The sequence below is a fragment of the Protopterus annectens genome, chromosome 4.part0 (assembly GCF_019279795.1).
Source record: "Protopterus annectens isolate FY-2018-M chromosome 4.part0, PAN1.0, whole genome shotgun sequence".
Lineage (NCBI taxonomy): Eukaryota > Metazoa > Chordata > Ceratodontiformes > Protopteridae > Protopterus > Protopterus annectens.
Window position 1 is genome coordinate 201,129,446 of NC_056733.1, and position 27,151 is coordinate 201,156,596.

At 38.8% G+C, this 27,151-nt stretch overlaps 1 protein-coding gene across 4 annotated transcripts in view; it reads right to left on the reverse strand.

Moving 5' to 3' along the window:
* Window positions 1-27,151, reverse strand: part of GCGR (glucagon receptor) — a 1,613,162-nt gene that overhangs the window by 427,807 nt on the left and 1,158,204 nt on the right. For all 4 annotated transcript variants that reach the window (XM_044068203.1, XM_044068202.1, XM_044068204.1 and 1 more), the window contains exon 6: window positions 15,212-15,318. In XM_044068203.1, coding sequence (XP_043924138.1) covers window positions 15,212-15,318 — 107 coding nt within the window. The remainder of the gene's footprint in view (window positions 1-15,211; window positions 15,319-27,151) is intronic.

A 27,151-nucleotide genomic window follows, 5' to 3' on the forward strand; every position in this document is an offset into this window, starting at 1 on the left:
AGCCGATGCCTGCTCAGCGGCTCCGGACCCATCTGAGGGAATAACGACCGAGGCTCCAATACCTTGAGTTTCTAGTGGCCTGGCTGACTCCAAGTGGGAGTTGGTAGTGGGCTGTGACTCTAAAGTAGCGGGCATCAGGGGCTGTGAAAGCGCCTCACTGAGAACCAGCGAACTGACGACTTGCTTAGGAGAAGCTTTGTAATCGGTTTTGGACCTCGGTTGTCTGTCTTTTTCTTTTTCTTTGTGTTTTTTGTGAACTCCAGTAGTCGGATGGCTATCCTACGGCATTGTATAATTAAATTTACGTCCAAAATAGTTTAATGCAAAATCGTACCAACGCTTAATAGTGCGTTGGTTAAATCTATCACAAAACTGACAACTAGCAACGTTGTGGTCAGGTCCTAGTCCTTATGAGGTATTTGCTTCCCACAAGAAATACAATTATTAACTTTTTCTGACATCGGTCTGGAGCAAGAAAAAAGTTTCCCCAATGGGGTACTTAGCTTTTAATGAAGACTTCGGATTTCAAACTCGAACATGAAAATCTCAGGAGTCGGCCGACCGGCACTTGCGAACTGCTTCTGCTTCAAGCACCGCGCGGCAAGAAAGACTGAATAAAATGGCATCGGCTGCATCTTTTATACCCCTGATGACCTGACATCAGGGAAGAGGTGACAGCAACCGATGCAGGACCCAAGACTTTGGAATTCAGGCTGACTGAGGGCAACCTGCCAGCAGGATAACCCAAATGTAATGACTGCAACAGTGAAACACGAAGAACATCTAAGATAATGGCAGCCACCATTGAACTAAGAAGATATAAAATCAACCTTGCTCTGGTTTTCTGACAGGAGAGTACTGCTAGTGCTTGCTACTGAAGCAAGGTAATCCTGAATTCAGATAGTATGGCATTCTGTAACTCTGCATTTAGGTGTGCACCAATGAATTCTATGGTTTAACAGGTTGAAGATTACTTTGCTGCATTATCCCTAGTTATCCCCAGCTGAGAGCAAACTTGGAGCAAGGAGTCCTTATCTTGTAGAAGATGACCCCTGGAGGGGGTAGTTATGAGCCAATCGTACAGACACTGGAACACTCAGAACCCCAGCACCCTGAAATGAGCTACAGCCACTACCATGCACTTGGTCAACACCTGCTGACGGGTTGAGGCTGTGGTGAGACCAAAGGGCAGGGCTCTGAACTGGAAGTCACTTGCTCCCAGCCAGAAACAAAGAAACCCCTGGAATGTATTTCTATCTTTATGTGATAGTATGCATCCTGGAGATCTATCAAGCACATCCAACTGTCCTGCCACAACAAAGGGAGAATGGTCTACATCATGGTCATCTGGAATTTTGACTGTTTCATCCTATGGTTTAAGTGACTGAGATCCAAGATTAGACTCACGTACTTGTTTATCTTTGGCAATAAAAAGAACATTTTGTAAACTGTGGATCCTTGGTGGGACCTTTTGGATGACTTGCTTGTCCGGCAACCTATTTATTTCTACTGTTGCTGTCTTCCATTTAGAGGGTGATGCATGGAAAGTTTAAATGAGCATGAGAGATGAGACAGAAAGAGAATTGAGTAATCCCTAGTTATAATCTTCTGCATCCAAGTGTCTTGAGTGGTGGACATCCAGCATAGGGTGCAGGGATAAGTGCCCCCAACTGTCTCTAGACAGCAGTAGTCGGGCAGCTGTTCAGAAGTGCTGGAAAGACCTAGTGGAGAAAGAACACTGAAAACCTTAGAAAATACTGATTCCTCCTGGGATGGAACTTTGGTCCACCCCTCTTTCTAAGTAGTTCTAAAATCTCACCAAATGAAATTCCTCAAGGGGGATCTGGAAGATGCCTCCCCCTCATCAAAATCAGTATCCTTCATTAAAGACTCCTTTGGGGAGACAACTTGCCTCCTCTTTTGCATAAGTGTTTCTGACAAACATCCCCAGTAGGACAATCTTCAGACAACTCCAGTCCAGATGGGGAGTCCAAAATGTGAAGAGTCTCAAGACTTTGAGCAGTTGGCTGTCTCAATGTGATAGAATGTGGAGGATAAAGAACCCAAAGAATGCCCATGGGGGAAGGGTGGATCCAAGCTGGGAAGGGAAGTCTGTTCCCTAGACTGAGACAACACCCTGTCAAAGGCCTAGAAAGCAGAAGTTCAGATAGGTCCCAAGGCCAATCGGAGAATCCTAACATAGGCAGGTCCTGAAAATTTGACCAAATCAACTCAGAAGCTGATGCCAGTGCAAAGCTGTCCAGTGCTGAACTCTTGAGGGGAAGGGAAGTCTGCAAAAATCTCAGAGTTGACCCCAACCCCACTGCCAATGCTGACACCCCAGCTCAGGGATCCCTTAAGCTCAAATCCACAAAGAGCTGACTGCATGAGAGACACAGATGGAGTCAATGAAGACCAGGTCTTCAAATCTGACACAGACAAAGCCTTGGAAGCCCCTGGATTCAAGAACCCTGACTCTGAGTTTTAGATTGGAGAAGGAACAGTGATCTGATAAGGCGATGCCACAGCTGGAAAGGCCACAAAAGTACCTCATGAAAAGGATACTGGGCCTTAAACACATGTCCTACATGGACAGACTAAAAAAACACCAGCTATTGTCTGTCTCATATCCTCTGCTAAGGGGCGATTTCTGCTTGACTTACAAAGCCATGTCTGACCCAGCTCTGTTAGAAATGCTACGTCTAAAGAAATCCAAATCCTTCCAAACCACACACTCCACAGACCTTAACCTTATTATGACAATCAACAGAACATGCTGGAGGGACAGGTTCATGACCCAGAGGCTGCCCATGCTCTGGAATATACTTCCCATACATGTCAAGCAGAGCACCTCACTGGCCCTCTTCAAGGAAATCTTGATGAGTGGATGGGAAATAGAAAGTTCACCCCGGGGAACACTGCAGTGGCTCTACTTGATAGAGGCACTGGGAACTAATGTCAGACAGCATGATGCCAGGGCACATCTATGGGCTAGACCTGTAAAGGCTCCAGGGCCATTAGCCTCGTACACACCTATGAACTTATGAACCTATGGCCTATGACTCCAACAGGGTTTGGAGCTGGCAGACCCCCAAACTGAATCTGGGTTCTGAGGAAATTCCTCATCATTCTATCTATGTCTGCTTCAGAAAGGCAACTGAAAGACCACATTGACCTGGGGGACAAAGAAGTGGAAGGGGGTTTGAAAGTCCTGTGAAATGGTCTTTCCTGGAGAAATGGTAGTTGGGCCTAGGAGAGATCAACTCTGAGGAGAAGAATAGCTCTGGTAGAGGAGGAGTGCTGTATCCAGTATTAATAGGCTCCAGAGAGAGAATAGGGTCTGAGAAACTCTGCATCTTTGGAGCCAGTCTAGAGGAACTTGACCTATCTAGTGACCTTTACTTGAGATCCTTGTGTTTTTTTTGTTTATCTTTATCCATCCACTTATAAGTACTCTTCTCCCCCTTGGATTTCTCAAGAGCATGTGAATAGGCGTGAGGGGTGGACACTGAACCTTGTATCCAAAGTCTGAGAGTGGCCAAAATCAGAGTCTAGTTGGATCCCATAACCCATCCATTGTGGAACAGAGAGAAGACACAACATTGTATCAGAAATTATCCTTAAAAACTCCATTAAGCTTCCAATGCTTTTCCCTCAGCACTCCAACACAGGGGACTACAAGTTACATGTACTCCCCAACACTCCAACACAGGAGGCTACATGTTACATGTACTCTTCAGTACAGGGGACTACACGTTACATGTCCTCTTCAACACAGGGGACTACACATTACATGTACTCTCCAACATAGGGGACAACATGCTGCATGTCCTCTTCAACACAGGGGACTACATGTTACATATACTCTGCAACACTCAGGACTACAAGTTACATGCACTCTTCAACACATGGGACTGCATATTACATGTACTCTACAATACTGGGGACTACATGATGCATTGCATTGAAGTGTTACACCTTTGAATAATAGAACCAAGGATATATTGTATTCTCTGCTACAGATAAAGCTGGCCAAAATGTGTCCAGTGTTACCTTGTCCAGGTGGCTTTCAGATACAAACATTTAACCAAATCTAACCAAATTCACCTAACACTCAATCTGCTATGGCCACTGGTACCTCCTCAGGCTTTTCAGAAATTCCTTTCATGATGACATATGCATGTCTGTAACATGCACTTCTCTGCACAGTTATATAAGGTACTATAAGCTAGACATGATCTCAAGGTCCAGATGTATCTTCAAGGCTTCCATACTTCATGACCACAGGCAAGAAGAAAAGCTGAGGGGGGGGGGGTTGTTGTACTACTGCTGAAGTAAACCAACTGGATTGTATAATACATGAGTTATGCTGTTAACATAATGTTAGACTTTAATGATCTATAAACATTTAGTTCAACATACCTGCCAACTATTCCCCATCCTAGCAAATATTACTACTTGTGGAGGGATTTGGGAGAAGGTCCCTGAGGCTTACAGGTTATTTATGTTCTTAGCTATAGATTTAAAAAGGAAAATTTGATCAGGTAAAATGGGGAGAAGTGGACATTATGGTAGCTAGAGGAGGATTTTCCTATGACTAGGACAGTCATAAAGGTTTTAAGTGACTGCTAATGTGACACATCTATCCTGATGTTGAAATGAATTGACATGGATCATGAAGACTAATGTTATGATAACTACATTAACTTTTGTTTAATTTATTCTGTCATATTTGTAAACCTCGTTACTATGTATGCAGTTACAAACCTCTGCAAATCATATTATATTGTCAATTGTATACTATGAATTACATTGCCTCTATACAATTCTCTCTTACCTAATAGTCCAGGTCATGGTTGAAAAAAGGTCCCTAGACCAGTCTCCTTCCCTCATTAACAAAGTTTAATAAATAGTAAATAAGCAAATGGGTCATCCTGCAACTTAGCAGACATTTGCTTAATCAGGCATCTTTCTTTGATCAGTAGTTCAGTTTGGATCCTAAAGCCAAACACACAGCTCTGCTTGGAGACTAATTGTTTAACCCCTGCAAAGACTATAATAAGCTGTCCTCCTCCTCCCACTTCTGCTATATGTCTGTATATGCAACTCTATTCACAAATTCTTCATATCTCATTCAATGACTGCAAAGGTACTATATTTACACTATAGTTGGTCCATTTACCACATAATGTCTCCCAAATCACTTACCAATAAAAAGTGCTCATAGCAAATTCAGTTTACATATATACAATACCACTAGATTTGATTTCAGTCTCCCATCTCAGTCTATCTCCACCTGGAGCAGCCCACACCATTTGAGAACATAACTGAGACATTGCTCCTCTGATACATTTATTGTCATAAACAGGTAAGCTAGTCAACTTGGTTCCCAAGCTCATTACATTTATTGCATGCAAATCCTATACATGGAATAGTATACCTGACTATTACCTCCACCCACTCTTCTTGATTTTCTAGGCAAATCACAGAATTAATTACTTAAATTTTTGTAATAAATATGTTTTGCATCACTTCTTGTAGGGAGTGTGCAAACCAAACTGCCATCTGCTTAATTTGCAGCAATAATGCTAATATTTATTTTACAAATATTGAATATCTGCACTTCAAGAGGCATGTGGCTACTGGGAGTGCAACTGCATAGTGACTTCTGGATATAACCAAGTTACACAGGTACTCCATGACATTTCTTACTTATTTTTAAATCAGGTAAGCTGAACCTGCAGTACATTAACCAACAATGTGCAAGCTGTATGTTGAAGACAGTCTATCTGCAGCCCTGCAGAAGTGGGATAGCGTGTGGCTGCTTCCTTTGGATGAGACACTAAACTGAGGCCTCATCTGCTTCAGACAGTAGTATCTCAGGAGGAGGTAAAAGTTCCTATGGCTCCTATTGCAAAGAGTACTGAAAGTTCCCGGATGACCTTGACAAATTTCCCCTAGAAGTATAAATATCACCTTGGGTTTCCCATGAACAGAGGCCACAAGCCTTGTGGGACTAACCCTGTTAACAAAGGATGGAAAATTAACTAACTAACTAACTAACTAACTAACTAACTAACTAACTAACTAACTAACTAACTAAAATAAAAGTGAGCCATCATTATAGTGTCAAGCAGGGTCACAGTACTAATGACTACAACATATCTTTTGCAGTATATAAGGTGACAGAATCCAGCAACTGTAGTTTAAAAATAATTCCTGCTAATTCCTACTTTGTTGGGCAAAAACACAATGCATACTAAATATTAAAAAAATTGGGACTTGGTCAAAAGATTCTTCAACCATTCAATCATTCCCTTTCCTCATTCCCATATTTAGATGATTCATTGATAGCTAAATAATTTGGTAATCCTTTACATGACTCTGTCAAAACTTGTCCAAATCATCAGATGCATGAAACCTTGATACATGCATTCAATGATTATTTTAGTATTCAAACCTTTCATACTTCATCAGTTTGTAAACTAATCATCAAAGTCAAGGTGGGATCCTCTGCATTCAACAATCTGCCTCCAGAATTCCTCAAGATCTCCTCTCTCTCTCTTTCATCTAGCCACTGACAATTTTCATAAACACATCCACCATGGAAGGAAAGATACCACACTGTTGGAAACAATCACGTCCATCCTCCTATATGAAGGTGGTCAGTCAAACTCTCTAAACTATAAACAATTTTATTAAAACTCTTGACAAAACATGCACCCCTCCCTCCTTCCATCCCTTGGAAATATTTTTCTTAATACCTACTCTTATCTTTAGGATTTCTTTTTTCCCCGTCTTATCTATTTTACCTCCCCCCAACATGCATGCACTTTCTTTCCCACATATAAAAAAGCCAATGACTTTTCCCCTTTCCTCAACATTCTCTCTCCCATATTCCAAAAACCTTATTCCATGCCCCTGTACTATTCCATCACATATGTAACTGATCTGCAACCCCATTATGCAACATTAAAACACATCTCATATTTAATTTAATTTAATTTAATTTAATTGTGCTTCTAGGACACTTCAAACCATCTAGCCCATAATATGTTTTAATTGTAAAATACATGCAGTATTAACTGCCTCATTTAATCCAGGAAATTGGGTGGCATCCAACTTTAACTGCCATCTCAATTCACTTGCATCCAAGTGTAAGTCTACTATTTTACCCTGTGTTTTAATTTTTTAAATGTTTTATAATGTCAGTCAAACACAATATGAGTGAGTTTCATTCATATATTTACTTATTTTTTGATAAATTATGTAGGGTGCTTTTAAGGTGTAATTAAGTGATTCATGTGACATCATTAAGCAAGGGTATTTAATGGCTGGGTTTATAATGAAATTTGTTCTGATGAAGTCTCTTGGAGGAGAAGAAAGCACTTAACCGTTACCAATAAAGTTTGGCAATTATTTGCAACTCCTTTTGTCTCACCTGATTTGGTGCTGTGAGCTGTTGTGGTTTGAAGGTTCTGAAGTTTCAATTTGTGGTGGTGTTAGTTTGACTTCATTAATTAACTCCCTTGTTTCATCTTTCACCTCACCTCCCTTATTGTACAAATCAGTTGGGAAGCTATCTTTTTTTTTTTTTTTTTTTTGTTCTTCAGATATCTAATAACTTCAGCAACTTCCTGTCTCTTGACAGCTTTATACAATTTTAACCTTTGCCCTTCTGTCAACAGTACTCACTTGCTTGTGAGGCAAGGCTTCACAAAACTCTATAAACAACCCTCTAATTTTCTTTGTCCATTCTGTTCACCTCCTTACTTCTGTCAGCCATGCGTTTTTCCTCAGATCCTTCAAATTCCAGCAAATCAGCTTTGCACTGACCACTAACTCAAGTGAACCCGTTAATTGCTCCAAATCTTCTTCTATTCCTCTTGCCCAATTTTTACCTTATTGAAACTTCACAGTCTTTTTGCCAGCTCTTCCACCCCTCTCTTCCCCACTTTTACTTCTACCCCCTCTTAGTCATAATCCTACCCCCTTCATACTGAATTTATACGGTCAAATTCCCTAGCCCTCATTCCCTCTTTTCTTCTTGGTTTTCTTTCAGCATCTGCCCCACCACTTCCTGCAGCCATCCCACTTGGTTTACATTCTACCAATGTCTTTGATTCAATTTCCACTGTCTCCCAGCCTCAGTGTTAAACTTTCCATCCAAATGGTCTGATAATTCACTCTCCATCTCATACATACCATCTATTTCATTCACAGTCACTCTATACATTGGAAATCTGTCTAGTTTACTAGCTTACCTTATCATATCCCTAGAAAATGTAAACCCCCTTATTTCTCAACACCCTACAAGCATCCATTACATCTAATTTCTCCATCCCTTTCATTAACACTGCCTAACATCCCCTATGACACTGACTATCTTTGTAATCAACCTATCACAGTTCAGTTGTAGAACTACATTAGAACCTTTCTCTAACAAAATTATATCCCTCAGCTTTCTCAAATTCTGTATTTGTTCTACCCACATACATATCATTCCTCTCTCATCCTTATTTGACCAGTAAAATAAGCCAAATGTTAATTATATAAACATTTGTACATTTTTATCCCCTCTGTGTTTATTCAACATTCTCTCTTAGTCATATACTATAAAATCTTTACCACTTTTTTAAAGTTCCCTTATAACTTCATTTTGTGTCTTCAAATTCTTCACAACTTGTTTCACCCAATTCCCCCTGACAACTTCATAATAAGTGCAAAGATTCAAGATCCCCTTGCCTCATCAGTACAGAGAAACTTTATTTGACGCCACAAACAGACAAACACATTACTTGTATACTGTTCCATTTCAGAACTTTTTAACTGCTAAAACGTTATTTTCTCTCAATCACACCTTCCATCAAACAATCAAATAACTAAGTGTCAATATACCTGTAAGCTTTCATTATTTCATCCTTATTACTTTTTTCATAAAAAGAATTATCACTTAATAAACTAAAAATCTGATCGTTATAATCACTGGAATTCCTAATGACCACTGCTCCCCTTTAATCTGCTTTCATGATTCTAATATTTTTGTTCTTGGATAAATCATACAAACTCTTCCTCTCATTTTGATTAATTTAAACTGTAATACTTAATGTTTATTTTTCTGGGATAAAGCATATCTAATTCCTAATTTACAGCAGTCTTCAAATACTATAAGTAAAGGATGTAGAGGAGGATTAAAAATGCTTGGAACAGCAAAATCACCTTTATCATAAGTGTTTCCTAACAACACTTTTAAGTTCAGTTTTCTGGTATAGCCTTTTTATTCTATTAGAGTTACAACCAAATCAGCTTGGAAGTGTCTGAACAAAGGAGAAACTTTTTTGCAACACTCTTATCTCCCCTTCTCCTAGTTTTATTGGATAAATTATAAATCTTAAAATCGAAAGGCATTACCTCCTGTTTTGTCTCATGTTCTTGTTCTGAAATGCCTGTTTTCTTGAAAACATTGTGGCTACTGATCCACTTGTGCCCAACTTCTGTTTTGAAATAGCATGTCCTTTTTTTAAACTTCCACACTCTTCTGAGTTTTGGAATTGCCCAAATACCCTTGATTCAAAGTCACACTACTTTACTTCTTTCTTATCTATGCTAGTCTGCTGGATCGCCTTGGTGAAAAAGCTTCCCCTGAACATTGCTGTCAAAGAACTGCTGTTCCCAACTGGGGATTCTCTCTCGACCTTCTTCTTCACCAGATTTTGATTCACCTCATGAGAAAGAGTCTTCCCCATAAACTCTTTTTAAGGTGGAACTACCTTTACCATTATAATCCCTTTTGTCTCTTTCAGCCTTCTTTTCTTTTTTGTTTTTAAATTCTGTTTCTAAATTTTTCATCTTCTTGTTTACAGAATCAAGTCTTAATGGAATATCTTGTTTAGTAGCTGCCAAAGAAAGCATGTCCATTACACCAAATATACACGCAACAACTTTATCCTTCTCTGTAATATTGTTCTTCCTTAATAATTCAATAAATACTAAATCGGCTTTTTCATTCTCCTTCTCAAACTCTACATGATAAAACCTGCTTTTTCATAAATAATATCCCACTCCTTCTCAGACTCTGCATGATAAAAAACACTGGATTTTTTTTGATAACTCTTAACACCCTTCAGAACTCTCTTTACCTTCAGCTATGTTTCATTGTAGTCTTTTAAGTTTCAGCAGCAAAGCTCCCACGTCCTTAAATAATCATTCCTTATTTAAAATACATTTCGGCACTCCTGGCACTGTGAAACTGTTGTCATCCATCTATAACATGAACTATGGTGGCTTTACCATCTTTTTATCACTGTTGCCCAATTGTTGACTGAGGACTGACAGCAGATTTCATTGAATTACTATTCATTTTCTGCTCCGGACACTTGATGACAGTCACTGCTACCTGACCGGAATCCATCAGATTACATCAAACCTTTAATATTTCTACAGTTTCACTTAGCTTCATTTATCATCCCAGCTGCCTCATAGTCTGTTCATCATCACTTTAAATGACTAATACACATATTCTAGTTTTTTGGGTTTTTTTCACATTGTCCAGCAACGGACATTCCCTTCATCCGTTGCTTCCATTAACTCTATTGTTCCCATCATATAATTGAATTGCATCTTTAGATTTTATCCTTTAATTCTCTGACATTTTAGAATACAGTTTGTAACATGTATACACTTTCATCTAACTCCACTAAATAGCTGCTCTCTCTTTCTCTCTCCCAATGTCCATTTTACAAATATTCCATACACATGACCACAGTTTAGTTTGCATTTTACCCCAGCAGTCCTCTTATCATCAGTTGCAGAGGAAAATCCCAAGTCAGTGTCCTTTTGTTTCATGTTACACTCTCCATGCCTCCTTTTTTCTCTCCCTTACTATCCCATCATACCTTGCAGCCAGCTTCACCTATACCACACTACCTTCTTTACCTGTTCTTCTTCTCTAATATCAGCACTCGGACTCAGACAGCACAACAGATACATTTTACAAAAAGAGTCTCACATACACTTTTCCTTACCAGACCTATGCTCACATTAATGCTTTTTAAAAGTTGTTTACCTACTGCTGAGCAGGTTTCCCTTTGGTGCCAATTACACCCACTGACCCAAACGTCCATATATTCATTTTCTGTTGGTGAAAGTCTCTAAAGATTCTTTTTCATACCCGTTTGTCTACATTAACCTTACTTCATATCCTGGCTTCCTCTTCTTCCTCAAAAAACACCTTATGTATATTGAGTTCTCCCTAACTCTTTCTCATTGTTTCCTTGCCAATGAGTAGGGATTTATGCCAGGCTGACCTAGGTGAAGCATCACCTTCTCGGCCTCCGTTATCAGGTTGTAGATGTATATTTCTCAAGCTGCTAATTTGCTGTTCCACCAATGGGCCTTAACAGCTAAGCTTATTTCTTGACTTGTGGCTCAACAATGTCTTACTAGGGACTTCATTCTAGTATATTCATTGGTACTATTTTACTGGACTTATTAAATGCACTTACTGCACTGTATACTGCCACAAACCCTTGAAGGTAAATTTCTCTCTCGGTGACCTTTGCTGGTTCAGTAACTGTCTTAATATGTCACAAGCAGTTAAATGAATTGTTCTGCTTTGTCATATCTCTAATGAACATAGGACTTACCAAGGCCTGGCACTTGGCCTTTCCCCTTCAGCCCTATATAAACAATATTAATTACTGTGTATTACACAATGACTGGCCATTAATATTCAAAAACGAGGAGCATGCTGATTGGTCAGCCCAGTCAGCATGCCCGTTGTAAATAGAGCTTTTACCAACAGCAAATGTCCGACCGTTAAAGTATCACTGAGCAGCTGAACTTTCCTGTTCACATTTGCTACATATTAAAACTTCTCTCAGTAGTTTTATATTTTCCAGTTGTTTGCAAGCTACTATGTGAGCCGAGATCATCTACCTACAAGAAAAATCAAATACGGGAAAAAAACTGATTTTTCTTGTATGTAGAAGATCAGGGATGACACAGTAGCTTTCCAAACAACTTCAACATGTAATACTACTGAAACCACAAACAGCATGAAACACCAAAAACACTTCCATACCTGTCAACCTCTAAGCCCAAGAAATCTGGACAAAGCCTGACATAACTGATGGAAAAACGCCCAAAAATAAGGACACAAGGTAGTTACAAAAAGAAGATTTGTACTAGATAAGCTTTCTCCCCTGTGCCTGATATACGCAAAATGTGTGTCTTGCTGTGCTCTACATATTCTGCTTGTGTTTTGTGGAGCTTTTCTCCCTGGGCTTCCTCTGAAAATGGACTCTGCTAGGCCTCGTGGACATTCCTGGTAAACAAATGGCAATAAATAAATAAATAAATAAATAAATAGATAAATAAGCTCTAAACTTAACATTCTTTACTGGCAAACTTTATCTTCTACCAGTCCTTGTGTACCCTTCCCACTTTCTGACAAACTTAGTTTCTCCAGAGCAGTATAAACTGGAGCAAGCATACACCTACTTAACCTGGTGGACTTCTTTAAAAAGGTCACAAATGCTATGGAATAGAGTAAAACAGTACATTCTGCCTACATTAACCTGACTAATGTGCTTGACACAATACCTATCACTCGGGCACTGTATATAAACCTCCAAAATTAGGCAAACACTCTTCTGCCTCCTGACAGATAGCCATCTGGCTTACTGATAGGACATAAGAGGTTATGATATTGGAATCCACCTCCATAAATAGATTAGTCGGTAGTGGAGTCACATAGGGATTGGTGTTGGGGCCTCTCCTTTTTGGATTCTACTTCTCTGAACTCAAGGTGAATGTCAAGGGCCTGTGGCTGACCAGGTCTGCAGATGATTGCAAATTATATGTAGTCACTGAATTTCCAAAAGAGACAGATACCCTTCAACAGGCCTGGCACGGATTAACAAAAGGTGCTGGAGCCATGACTAAAATTCAATGTGGAAAGTGCATAATAGTACACTTTAGAAAGATGGACACCCCTAGAAATTAACACATTGACCATACACTTCTAAAAGTAGACTCAGTAGCCAGGAAACTTGGAACACATGTTGACAGTAACCTGACCTTTGAACACCATGTGTCAATTGTGGTGAGAAAATCATTCTGTGTTTCATGCCTTATAAGTAAGGGCATGGCACCCAGGTCCATGGTAATCAATGTTCAACTGTACTTAGCTCTTATTAGACCATTCATCGAGCACATTGCACCATTTGGCATGTTGCAGGCCAGGCACTTGCAATAGCATGAGAGACCATGGAGGTGCCTCACAAAAGAATACAGGGAGTAAACAAAAAATCTTGCACAGACCATCTCAAAGCTCTATCCCTGTATTCAGTCTCCTACAGACTTTTTTGTGGTGATCTATGCCTAGCCTACAGTGCACTTACTGATCCCACACTGATCGATATGTTACACATCTGCAAAACAGTTAGCATCAGAAATATACTGATCTAAGGACCTAAACCTCATCTGCAACACAAACAGGTCATGTTGGAAGGACAGATATATCTCAAAGAGCACCCCTTCTCTGAAAAAGGCTTCTCATCTATGTAAAGCAAAGCTCATCCCTAACCCTATTTAAATGTAAATTGGACCATCCATCCACATCCTCTTCTCCCATTTTTGCACATGAGGTCAGGGTGTTACTTCACCAGTGACAATCATCTACAGCCAAGGTTTACATTGTCAGGTGGCTATCCCTACCATAGATTTAAATGTAAATTGGACCAGTGGATGGGAATCACAAATTTACCCCTGGTATGGCACTCATGTCCCTAATAGACAGGGGGTGCCTGTGAGCACTTGATGTTTACACTCCTATATCATAACAGTAGAATTCCTTGGGATATTGACACAACAGCAATATTTTTGTAAATTTGAGGTAAGCTTATTTAAATGTAACTTGGACCAATGGATGGGAATCACAAATTTACCCCTGGTATGGCACTCATGTCCCTAATAGACAGGAGGTGTCTGTGAGCACTTGATGTTTACACTCCTATATCATAACAGCAGAATTCCTTGGGATATTGACACAACAGCAATATTTTCATAAATTTGAGGTAAGCTTGCCTAGGCTTAAAATGGCTGTCATGCCAATAGCCTAGTAACCACCTATGAAACTATGAAGTAGGGCAGCCAGGTTTACTGCTGGCCACAAAAGCCATTCATATCATTTGTCTTCCTTTATGATCTCACCTAGCTAAAATTCAGATACTAACCTTCACTCAGCTTTGCCTGACATATAAAACCTACTTATACCACTCAAACTGTTAGCACCACCAAATCCAGGGCCTCCCCACATGACTCTGAGAAATTAAAATCTATCTTACTGACATCCTTAAATCATATAACATGCATGGAGATTCAGAATTCTAGTTCTCTATCAGTGAACATTGGAATATACTCCCACCAAAAATTAAGAATACACCAGACCAGAACGTGTTTAAATATATAACCTTACTTAGTACTTTTAGAACATACAAATATGCTACTGTGAAGTCACTTAAGCAATACCTTGTTAACATAAGTAGAAATTATAATACAGTACAGTGTATTTATTATGTTACTGTGCATATTTTATAGCTCCTCTGACCCTGATGTGTCCAACTCTTCTTGTGCTGTATATTTATGCATTACATGTCTGTAATCCTAATTGCTCTTCTACTATATGTGATAATATAGATCTACAAATCAGTTGCATTTACTGTTTACATCTGATAGTTATACTGATGTGTAACTCAGATTTTTACTGTTTATACTGATATCATTATTCTCTGTTATAACATGGAAGTCTTTTCCTGGGAATTCACAAAAATAGGACTTATCCAAGTTAATGCCCCTTTCAGCCATTGCCTGGTCCTGGGGCATTCATGCCAGAATAATGCAATACAATGAGCTGTTCAAACCACAAATATATGAAGGAATGATATATGTTGCACATGTATAGCTGTAATTCTTAGTATAACTAAAAATGCCCCAAAATAAATAAAGAGTACACAAGTGTGTATAGATATAAACAAAGTAAAAGTGAACAGTATGGCATACACAATCAGTAATCATTTAACGTGTGCAGCATTCTGGATGAAAGCCCCAGACCAGTATGCCCACCCGTGGTACAAAGGCTAATGATGGCTGAAGTGTTCTTGTTTGAGTAAAAACTTTAATAGAAGGTCAAGGTCATGATGTTACTTACCTGAAACCTATCAAAATGAGAAGTGCTAGGAAGAGAGCAGCGAGTGAGAGGGAATAACCAACAATATGCATTATCCTTAAGATAAGGTACAGCTTTATGAAGGCTTCCTGTAGGAAAGACAGATAAAAGAGACAAGTCAGAATTTTCTTAAACAAGAGTCAAGTCAGATATGTCCCAATCATATGAAATAGTTCATTTTCTCAGATAAAGAAAGACCTTCATAATATGACTACACATACACACATTACAAAGAAGGAAGAACATTCATCAGCCATCATTCTAAATAATCTGTTTGCTTTATCACATCTGCCTTGGGTTTTATTTTGCTTTTGATTTGATTTTGTAGATCTGCAGCTGCAGAAACAATCATGACTAATATAAAAGCAGTAGGCTCACTTGGTACACAAAAAATTCTCAAGGCAGCTAAACCCCACCAACTACTCCCACACTGCAGAGACCAAGGAGAGAAATTGATTTTTTTCATGCTATATTAATCTGTTCACACTTGCCACAAGTGAAAATCTTATTTAATGACATACATTCACAAATTTCTATGCTGTTATAAATACCCTTCTAACCTAAGCATTATTATATTTTGTATTAGAAAACCGTTGAATTTATTTCAATTTTTCTCCCAGTCATCTTTTGCTGGTTAACATTCCTGCAGGCCATTGGCTTTCTTCTAGTCACTTATTTATGGACTAAATGCCCTTGCATCCAAACACCTTAAAGTGTATTGGTATATAGTTGTGGTTGCATCATGGCATCTAATTGGTTAAGTGCTGAAATGCATTTTTCTTTTCCTTTTTCATTTATTTGGGTCATTTTTAATAAAAATAATTCCATAAACTTGTTATTAAACCAAACCCTAAATAAATTTTGTATATACTTTGGTAACATCATCTTAGGGATACAATGAAATACACCCATAGACTTTAATGTGTGCATCTCTGTACATGCCTGGTGGTGCTGCTATTAAAGTCTAAGGACATACTTCATTCTGATGTCACCAAGGTTAGAATTTACATTTTTGTCTTCACTGACAGGCTTGTAGGTTTAGTGACATTTTCATTTTTTTCTCCAATATCTGTGACCATAAATGTTCACCAACAGGGAGAAAATAAATTCAGCATTTTCTATAAAGCATACCATGAAGGCAGGGTAAGTAACTGAATATGACCAGCGCACTTTAGGCGTTTAATTTATTTCAGTGCTTTTCACATCATCCAAAGGTATTTTTCTGCCAGTTACTTACTAACACCACTAGAAGGTGTTCGAGAAATGTCTTCAGAAGTTCTGATCTCAAGAACTCTCCAGAAACTGAAAAAGAAACATTTTTTTGTCTTCTGAATCTCTTAACAAAAGAAGGTACACAATCTCATAAGAAAAATGTAACATTCTTCAGAGTAGGTAAAATGCATTAGAGGTCGACATGTCACTCAGCCAAAAAGTTGGACAAGATTATGGAACAGAAAATGGATTCTGGGGTTAACCTCCATATCCGTATCATGACTGAACCTCCCTTCAAATTTCTGAGGGTCCTTTCTGAGCTTATTTATTTATTTTTTTTTGCCAGCCTACTATTTCTGTGGATGCATAAACATTGTCTTTTCTCATTATATGTTCTCTAGTCTAAGCGTGCATATTCCTTTACCATCACAGATTGACCACGGAAAGTTGACAGTAGCTGTTAAAAACCTGGTGGCTCAGTTTTCGTATTATTTATTTAGGTAGGTGTGCAGGCTCAAAGATCCTTTTCAGCCATAACCAGGGCCAATGGCACAAGAATTAGACAACTGCAAACAAATGTCCATTTTACAAATGTTTCGCAATTTGACTACTGTACATTTGGACAATGCATGCATACTGCAGTGGTGGTGCTGCGGTACCATTGTCGCCTCACAGTTAGACGTTGCCCGTTCGATTCTCAGTTAGAGCATCTTCTGTGTGGCGACATGCGTGAATGGGCGTTCCTTCATTGAAGGTTGTGCATTAGGCCCGGCAAGCCAGCGCGTAAAACTCTACTGCCAATCATTAGTGGACCGGAGTTCCACTGTGGCGACCCCTAACCGGGAAAAGCCGAAAGACACAAACAAACATTTGGACAATGCATAGCAATCAAACTGATGTCTCAATTTTACATTCAGTATATTTTGTGATCAAGCATTCATTATCAGTAATAATTAGCCACTTGTAAATACAGAATATTACAATACAGCTGCCAGAGATATGGGAAAACAAACAAGTAGCTTAAAGGAGCAAGTCAATGGATTAAGTTCTATCAGCATGTGTCAAATGTACAACGCAAACTCACTGAAAGCCAGTTTCAGCAGCAATAGATCACACTCATTGACTCACTGCTGTTTGACTGTAGAGTAAGAATATATAAATCTGGGGGGGTGTCCCTCAACAGGGTTGCAAAACAGCTTGTCACCTACAAAAAAAAATTAACTTAGTTTAGTGTTTGCTAGACGTGGTTTTCATTGAGTTGGTTTTAATGAAGTGGAACTTGATGAAAGTACCATGAATAGGGCCGATAGCCTAGTACCTACCTATGAACCTATGAATCTAAAAATATGAATCTCTAGATGAATACAATTTTGCACACAGTTACACCTACACAGGCAATTAACCGGCTAGTACTAACCTACTTAACTATATGTTGTTTTAGTCTGAACTCACAGAAGAAAGACCATCCATTTCCCTGATAACACTGACAGTTATAAATGGGTCTTGAGAGCTTACTCTAAACACAGAATGGACTTTACAACCCTGACTGTGGTAATTGATTTAATGTAACTGCAGTTATTCCTTCCAACAACCTCACCCTCCACCAGGCCCTTTCAGTTTGAGGGAACTGGCGTTATGAATTCCTTGAACTGGCACTGAGGGTTCTCAAGGCATAAGGTGGTGTGGCTACTTTGAATCTATATACTAGCATGGGGACAAAGCTCCAAGTGTATTACCATAAAACATAAGTAAGATGGTTGTACAAACTGTGTTGGGAAGGCAATTGACCTATTGCCTTCTGCAGCATAAGGCAATGCTGCTAACATGGCTCACACAGGAAGAATAACTCTTATGTATTACATTGATGTTTATTTCCATTTAACCTGAACTGATGGGAGGAATGCAGTGTGCTAACTAGTTTGATGTGTTCTTATTTACGGCTCACAACACTTAGCCATATTGCTGTCTTTATATATGAAGTAAAGAGGTTTCAGGTCTCAGGTGCATCAGCATTGTGTCACTAACTTTCTTAAGGTGATTTGTTGATTCTGACATGAGTATACTCCTCTGAACAGAATAATTCCTTACAGTAATGTGGCAAGTATGCTTGTTAGTGTTTCTAATAGCTGTAGTCATGTGATAATTATGTGTGTTAGTTTTCTAAAAGCTGTGGTCATGTGACAATTATGTTTGTTAGTGTTTCTAAACAGCTATGGTTATCTGACAAGCATGTTTTTAATGTTTCTAAACAGCTATTTCTACTGAACTGTTAGATATAACCCTAAAATGGAGGCATATGTGTACATCAGTATATGGTATCTCTAACATAGTGAAATGTCCTATTACTAAAACATTTTTAAGAAAAATGCTTTTTACAGCCATTCCCTGTACCACTCCTTTTGCGGTGTCGGCCTAGCTATGCAGAAGAGATTGGAGTCCTTATTAACATTAAAATCTAGAATCCAAGCTCTGACCACTGCATCTGCCTAAGTGCAAGCATTTTTTTCATTTAGATTTATAAATATTTATATACATTATTATTTACTGGCAGAATTCGCAGACATGGCACCAGCTGTTTCTTGCTGTCCAACCAATTTCAGTGTGACAATCCCCCCATCCCTCATGACTATTAATTTCCAATCACATCTCTGCGCTTTGATTCCATATGTAACCATGGTTGAATTGAAGCTGCAGATGTGCAAACATATGACTCTTTCAGATCACTTTTTGTATTATAAGTAACCTCCAAGGTACCTTGTTCTTCATTTTTACAATGCAAAGGGCAACTCACTTAAGGGACTTGTTGATTTAAAAAAAAACAGCAAATTAAGAAAAGGAATTTGTCTCAGAAGTACAGTGTTAAGTCTATTGAAAGTGCCAAAGAACAGTCCTTCACAAAGTTAGGGACCACCTCTTCAGCATAATCCTGACTGCAGTGTCTCATTGTACCTCATGTACATTTTCTTCCAGCACACTGTGACTGTGTGTGGGTGTGTCATTGTGTGTGGCTATGTGTTATGTCTGTGCTGAATGTCCTTTGTCCCTTCACTGGTCCCTTGTTTGGTTTGGAAGCTGTCTAATGGCCACATTGTAAACAACTTATTTTCATTGACTAGCTGCCGAAGTGATTAGCTTTGCCTCCTTGTGTTAGTTCAGTCGAACCTGTGCAGAGCTGGTTCTCAGCTCTTGCTGAATGGCTGAGCACAACATTATGAACACCCTAGTTGGTGTTGTCACACAAGAACTTACTTGTGGTAAATTATTAACTAAATAAGGATGCTGTTCACCTGTTGCTCATCTTTTCTATCACTCATCTAAAGCACCTTGACAGATCAACAGGAAAGTTATAATTTCTACGTGTATGCACATATGAAAAGAAATTTGCTCTCAGAACAGGATCATGCAAAATTAAATAGTGTGCATCTCCAAAGTAGAGGTTGTACTTCCACTTTGTCATTCTACGAGTACTGCCTTTTGAGAAGTTGAGAAAAATTTTGTCCCAGAAATAAATTATTTTAAGCATTTATTGACTTTCCACTGGTAGATCATCAAGCCACTTAATCAGACTGTGCTCCTGGACTGAGTCTGAAAAACATCCACATGAATCAGTGTTCTATCCCAATTAACTCCAAATGAGCAAACAAAAATAAATAAATACATGAGTGCATGAGTGAACAAACATTTTGCTTAAACTCTTGTTGCCAAAGTACTTTTAAAGTTTTAGGAACCTGAGTTATTTCCTACAACAGGAAATTTCCGACAACAGAAAATATATTTTTAGTTTCTATAATGATTTCTAATGTCTGTTCTTATTACACAGACTTTCATGTTAATCATTTTAGCCTGATAAGGAAGTGTGATTTGATAATGAGATGTATTTTAGAATGTACACTATTCCTAATGCTTATTTAGAAGGATCTTGTGTTCAGCAAGTGATAACTTTTGACATGCAAAGTGCTCTACACAGTATCCTACTCTTTTAATAGATGCTTGAATGTAGAAAGCAGAAACTGCTTCTGACTCCATTGTTTCTGTTTTGTTCTTTATTATAAGCAGGTCAGAAATGTGTGATTTCTGCTATTATCTTCCTTCAAAAGGGTTTTGCAATTGGGATTTGACTGCAGCCTGTCTGTGTTAGAGAAATTTAAACTAACTGTTTTGCAAAGATTATCCATTTCCTGAGTCAATTCAGAACTGAAACCATGCTGACATTTTGCTCCATCTTTCTTGTCATCACACATGCTCATCCAACACTGTTAACTAGTGCAGTCACATGACACTGTAAAGCATTAAGACTGGAGAATGAGTTATGACTTGATGTTATAATTTTACCTGACAATATGTTATGATACACTGCTGTCAGATGACATTGTAAGTATTATGTTCTGCGAACAGAGTGTGACCAAATGCCGTCACAATGTCACATGACTCTGTAAAGCATTATGATTTGAGAAAGGGTTATGATTCAATACTGTCACATGTCACTGCAAAGCATTATCTGAGAATGTTTTATGATACAATGCTGTCACATGACACTGTCAAACATGTTATGACATTACAGGTTAGTGTGATCACATGACACTGTAAAGCATTATGATCTGAGAATTAGTTTTGATCCAGTGTTGTTACATCACACTGTAAAGCATTATGTTCTGATAACAGGTTATGACCTAGTGTTGTCAAATGACACTGTAAAGCATTATGATCTGAGAATAAGTTAGGAAATAGTGTTATCACATGACTCTACAAAACATTCAGATCTGAGAATGGATTACAACATAGGGTTGTAGTGTGATCATATGACACTGTAAAGCATTATAATCTAAGAATGGGTTATAACCTAGTATCCCCTCCTCCCGGCACTTCCTGATTTGAGGCCCATAAAATGCAACAGCATATATTTTAGTAGGGCAGAGAGAGTAGCAAAAGTAACAGGGCATGGTCTAATGACAAAGTTTACAGACACAATTACACTGATGTTGTTTTGCTCAGAACTTGATAGCCCAACAGTTCATTACTGTGGATACTTAAGGTCAAGTATAATCAAATATTTTGGTTTTTGGTTTTGGAAGAGTTCATAAAAGAAAACTGCTACATTTTATGGTTGATGGCCATGGCCACCATGGGGGGGGGGGGGGGTTACAGTTAGCTCCCAGTGTCTACTTCAGACATATCTGTTTCAGTCTAATGCCACTACTCATGGTGGTGAGCAGAAACTGTGTGGCTTTGGCTCTTGGTGATTTTGTTTATGCAAGAGGTCGTTTTGCCACAAGTAGTATCCAGCTACAGCTGTCCATAAAGCTGATCTTCTTTGAAGTCCTGGAACAGCTGACAATATCAAATCCTCTCTGGGAATATGAGTTTACATGACAAAAGCACTAATTCTAAGTTGCAGTTCTACTGAGATAATGACTGCCTCACAGCTGCAATTTCAATAGCCATGCCACTTAATAGTTTTTTCAAATTTTAGTAGCAGTTCTAGTAAATTTGCAATTTCAGAAATGGACCTAAAGTCCAATCTGGACATGATTAGATGCACCAAGTCTGCTGATACTTGTATGGAGTGTTGAATGCAAGCCATACCATCTACCACATACACCACAAGTGCTCACTCAATGGGGCTATGCTGTGATTCTGTAGTCAACTGTTGTTCCTTCAGCTCATACCCAGAAAGCCTCATCAGTACAGCATTAAAGTTCAGGTGCTGATTAATGCACACAGGGAACATGCAAAACCTTCAGGTGTACACCTGCCATAGAAAGGGAACTGCACAACATGTCATCATGGACTTCACAGATAGTCTTCAGGGAATGGAACACTTACATGTTTGTCTGTCATGGTGACATAGCACCTGCTGGATAAGAGACATAAGGTACTGTACTGCTATGGCACAGCGTGTGCAAAAAGATCTTGATGCCCAACAGACCAAAACAAATACAGTATGCGATGGTGCAAGCATGATATGTATTCTTAGCTCCAATATGGACCGGGCTGGAAGGACAACAAGCTGGTGTTTGTGCTGTCCACCAGCACAGACTTGCCAAGATAGCAATGTATATTCTTCAACATAAAATGAATAGGGTTAGTATAGCAGACCAACTAATGATAACAGTACCCTTCAGTGCAAAATGCCAGAAAATGGTGCATGTATATGCTTTGGTTCCTGTAGCATGTGGCAGTGGTAAATGTTTTCCTTTTCTTTAAATGATTTTTAGAATGGTATCAAGCATTGAGTGACTGCCACCTGCAAGACAACCAAGATTTTGGAAGCATTTAAGGGGCAGCTTATCTACAGCTGCATAGCTCTAACCCAGATCCAAGTGCTATATATGGTCCTGTGGCATATCATCCTATCTAACTCAGGAAAAGATGGTGTCAGCCTTGGGCCTGTACCATAGTAGGATAATGCTTTGAGTAAGAATCATGTGAGCTGAGACTGATTAGAGGCATGGGTGCTGGAGAAGCCATCTGAGGTAGGGAAGGGAGCAAGTAGTTTGCAATGGCCTACCCATCCAAGGAGAAGAAGGACTTTCTGGCCTGCTATACTGCTGACATCAACTGGAGACAAAGGTGTACAGCATGCAGAACTACAGGCTGGGGTCATGTTCTTGCCTCTGCCAAGCCATATCTTTGTGGCAGCATTCATGAAGTGAAAATGAGAATGCATACACCCACATGGAAAGGCATGTCAGGCTCTATTTTCAAAAAATATTCCTCCAGATGATGTGGAAGATGGAACATGTGAGCATAAGCTGTCACTTAAGTGATAGGAAATGAATAAGCATTAGTGGTGGTGGATACATGAACAATCAGGCATGGCAAATAGGAATAAAGAACATTAAAATGTTTAAAAATAATGTTTTAAATGCATAGAGCTGCAGTTGTAATGGCCAGCCTGCAAGGTGCATCTTTGTGAGGAACTCGGTGAGTATCATGGCCACACCTTGTTTTCTTCATAGTAGATACCATAACTTGGAGTCCCCAGTCATCAAATGCTGTAATGCTGTGTAGAAATTAAAATGTATTTTCTGTCATATTTCTTGCTCTGGCCAGAAAGATAGTTGAGCTGCATGCCTTGTAATGGCAATGCAAAAAAAAAAAAAAAAAACATTCTCTGGCTGTCAATATACTACTCAACAGAAAGATGATTGCGTCACATGCCCTCTAGCAGCTAAAAGAAAGTCTTTTCTTGATTGTTGATTTCCCACTCACCAGAAAAAATAGTTGTGTGTCGAGTATCCAACACTAGCCAAAAGTGAATCCTTTAATGCAGTTAAGAGTACTGCTGAGTGGAGTAATAGTTAGTTGAGTTACATGTCCTGTACCAACCAACAGAAAATCTGTAACTTTATTTATTTATTTAGTTTACTAATATTTGTTTACCAGGGTAGTGCAATGATCTCAATGGACTAATTGCAGGCACAGCCCAGGGGAATAAGATCACATAAGAAATTAACAAAATATATTTACAGCTACAAGGATGTGATATAAAACTTATAAATATTTACAGATGTAAAAACATGCTACAGCATTTAGTTCAGGAACCAGTTTCAAAACATGGATGGAAAAAATGGAATTTTGCTTAGCAGAGCTTTTTGGATAAGATGTAGCCATAATGACTGAGATGGTTTGTACTGTAGAGATAGCAGCATATCATTATATATAGAAGTACAAACATAATGACTGAGATGGTTTGTACTGCAGGGATAGCAACATATCATTATATAGAGAAGTACGAACATAATGACTGAGATGGTTTGTACTGTAGGGATAGCAGCATATCATTATATAGAGAAGTACGAACATAATGACTGAGATGGTTTGTACTGCAGGGATAGCAGCATATCATTATATAGAGAAGTACGAACATAATGACTGAGACGGTTTGTACTGCAGGGATAGCAGCATATCATTATATAGAGAAGTACGAACATAATGACTGAGACGGTTTGTACTGCAGGGATAGCAGCATATCATTATATATAGAAGTACGAACATAATGACTGAGACGGTTTGTACTGCAGGGATAGCAGCATATCCTTATATATAGAAGTACGAACATAATGACTGAGATGGTTTGTACTGCAGGGATAGCAGCATATCATTATATATAGAAGTACGAACATAATGACTGAGATGGTTTGTACTGCAGGGATAGCAGCATATCCTTATATATAGAAGTACGAACATAATGACTGAGATGTTTTGTACTGCGGGGATAGCAGTATATCATTATATATAAAGAAGTATGAACATAATGACTGAGATGGTTTGTACTGTAGGGATAGCAGCATATCATTATATATAGAAGTACGAACATAATGACTGAGATGGTTTGTACTGTAGGGATAGCAGCATATCATTATATATAGAAGTACGAACATAATGACGGAGATGGTTTGTACTGCGGGGATAGCAGCATATCATTATATATAAAGAAGTATGAACATAATGACTGAGATGGTTTGTACTGTAGGGATAGCAGCATATCATTATATATAGAAGTACGAACATAATGACTGAGATGGTTTGTACTGTAGGGATAGCAGCATAGCATTATATATAGAAGTACGAACATAATGACTGAGATGGTTTGCACTGTAGGGATAGTAGCATATCATTATATATAGAAGTACGAACATAAAGATTGAGATGGTTTGTACTGCAGGGATAGCAGCATATCATTATATATAGAAGTACGAAGACATTACAAGATGCAAGTGAGAACAGTTGCAGGAAAGGATACCATGGGAAGAAGACAGAGAAATGGAGAAAGAAGCATGCAGTGGGAGGAGGAGATGAAAGGACTGAAGTGTGACAGGTGCAAAGAGAAGAGGGAAAAAAGATGAATGAGAGGTAGTTAGTGAGTGGATGACAAGATGAGATAAGGAAGGATGAAATAGGGATGGAGGGCTGTGACACAGCTGCAGGGTTCATTAATGTGACCTGAGTGACTGCAGCTCCACTTTGGGTGAAGAGGTGTTCCTTCAGCTGCTGTCTGAAGGTCAAGTACATCTGGACATCTCTGACTGAGAGTGGAATGGAGTCCCCTAGTTTAGGTGATAGGATGGAGAATGGATAGTCAGTGCAATGAAGTTTAGTTTTTAGAGTTAGTAGGGTGAGTAGACATTGACAGATACCTCTGAGATTATACATAGGGAGTTTGGTGAAAAGTTTATGCGTGAGAGGGGAAAATGTCTCAGGAGAAAGGGCTTTTGTGAATTAGTGATCCTAGTAAGAGGTTGGCTCTCAAATGTACTGAGCGCCATTTAGTTTTGGCGAGAGTTGGATAGTGGTGCTCATTTATGGGGAGTTAATAATGAAGCATCAGATTTTATTGGAGACAGTTTGCAAGGTGGAGGCATTTTTTCTTTGAGGCTGCAGTTATTATGGTAGTCCATAATCAGGTTAAGATAAGAGTATTTCTTTGTCTATGGCACCTTTAGTTGGCACGGACAGAAGAGGTGATAGCTTGTTTGCCCAGAGCAGTACTGTGTTTCTGTTTTTGCATGTGTTTTAAATCTGTAGTTGAAAATTAAGAGATTGGTCTAGCCCAATATCAAGGTATTTGAAGGGTGTGGTAGTTTCTATAGTGATATCTTTAATATCTTTAATATTAAGGAAGCTGAGTGCATTGGCTACTTTTTGACTGGTTACAAACAGTATTGTTTCTGTTTTTGAGGGATTAATTACATGTTTCTAGCCTACTAGCCACTGGCTGAAGGTTTGGAGGTCATCCTGGAGCTGAATTTGTGTAATATAGTGGGATTTGTTTGACCTGTTGATGATCATGTTATCTGCATAAAGAATTAGAGATATCTATGTTCAGATAGGAGTTTGTTGATAAATATGGAAAATAGCAGATGGGCTAAAGTGGAACCACTGGGGGATTCCTTTCATAAGAGGAGCTGTTTCAGAAGTGGTGGTGGTGCCTGCTTCAACCTTGAAGGATCTACTGGTGAGAAGATCTGCAAACCAATGTTTTGCATCATCATTAATGCCTATTTCAGTTAATTTGTCAAATAGTAAGTTATGATTAATTACCTCAAATGTTTTTGTGAGGTCAATAAAGACAGGTCCTGTTAGGTTGCCTTTGTCCATATTGGATAGGATGTCATCTGTGAGGGAGTCGAGAGCTGTTATGGTGGAGCATCCAGACCAGAATCCATGTTGATTCCAGGATAGAAGATTGCATTCATGTAAATAAGCAGTAATTTGGCTGTAGATCATTTTTCTAATATTTGACTTAAAGTGAGAAATATTGCAGCAGGATGGTATTGTGAAGCAGTAGCTGGTTTAGGTAATTTTGGAATAGGAGCTACTATTACAGTTTACCACATCTAAGGCATAATCTTATTAGTTAAGCAGATGGTATATATGTGAGTGAGAGGGTGGGAGATGAGCTCCTTACAAAGGTAAATGAACCAAGTGGCTAGATTCCCTGAGCCTGGGGGAGTTATCTATTTGTATTTGATATATTTGAGTTTCTATCTCTTTGGTTCTAATCTTTTTGAAGTGGAATAGGGGAATATAAAGGGAAAGAGTGTGGTTGTGGGGATGGTAGGTTTGTGTTGTTGTTGTTGATTATGTGTGACAGGTTGCTGAGCTCATTGAGGACATCAGTACTTGAGAGTTTGTGGAAGTGTTAGGGCGGTTCAAGGGATTAGAGTTGTGTTCAGCTTTTCAAACAGTCAACAGGTTAATTTCTCT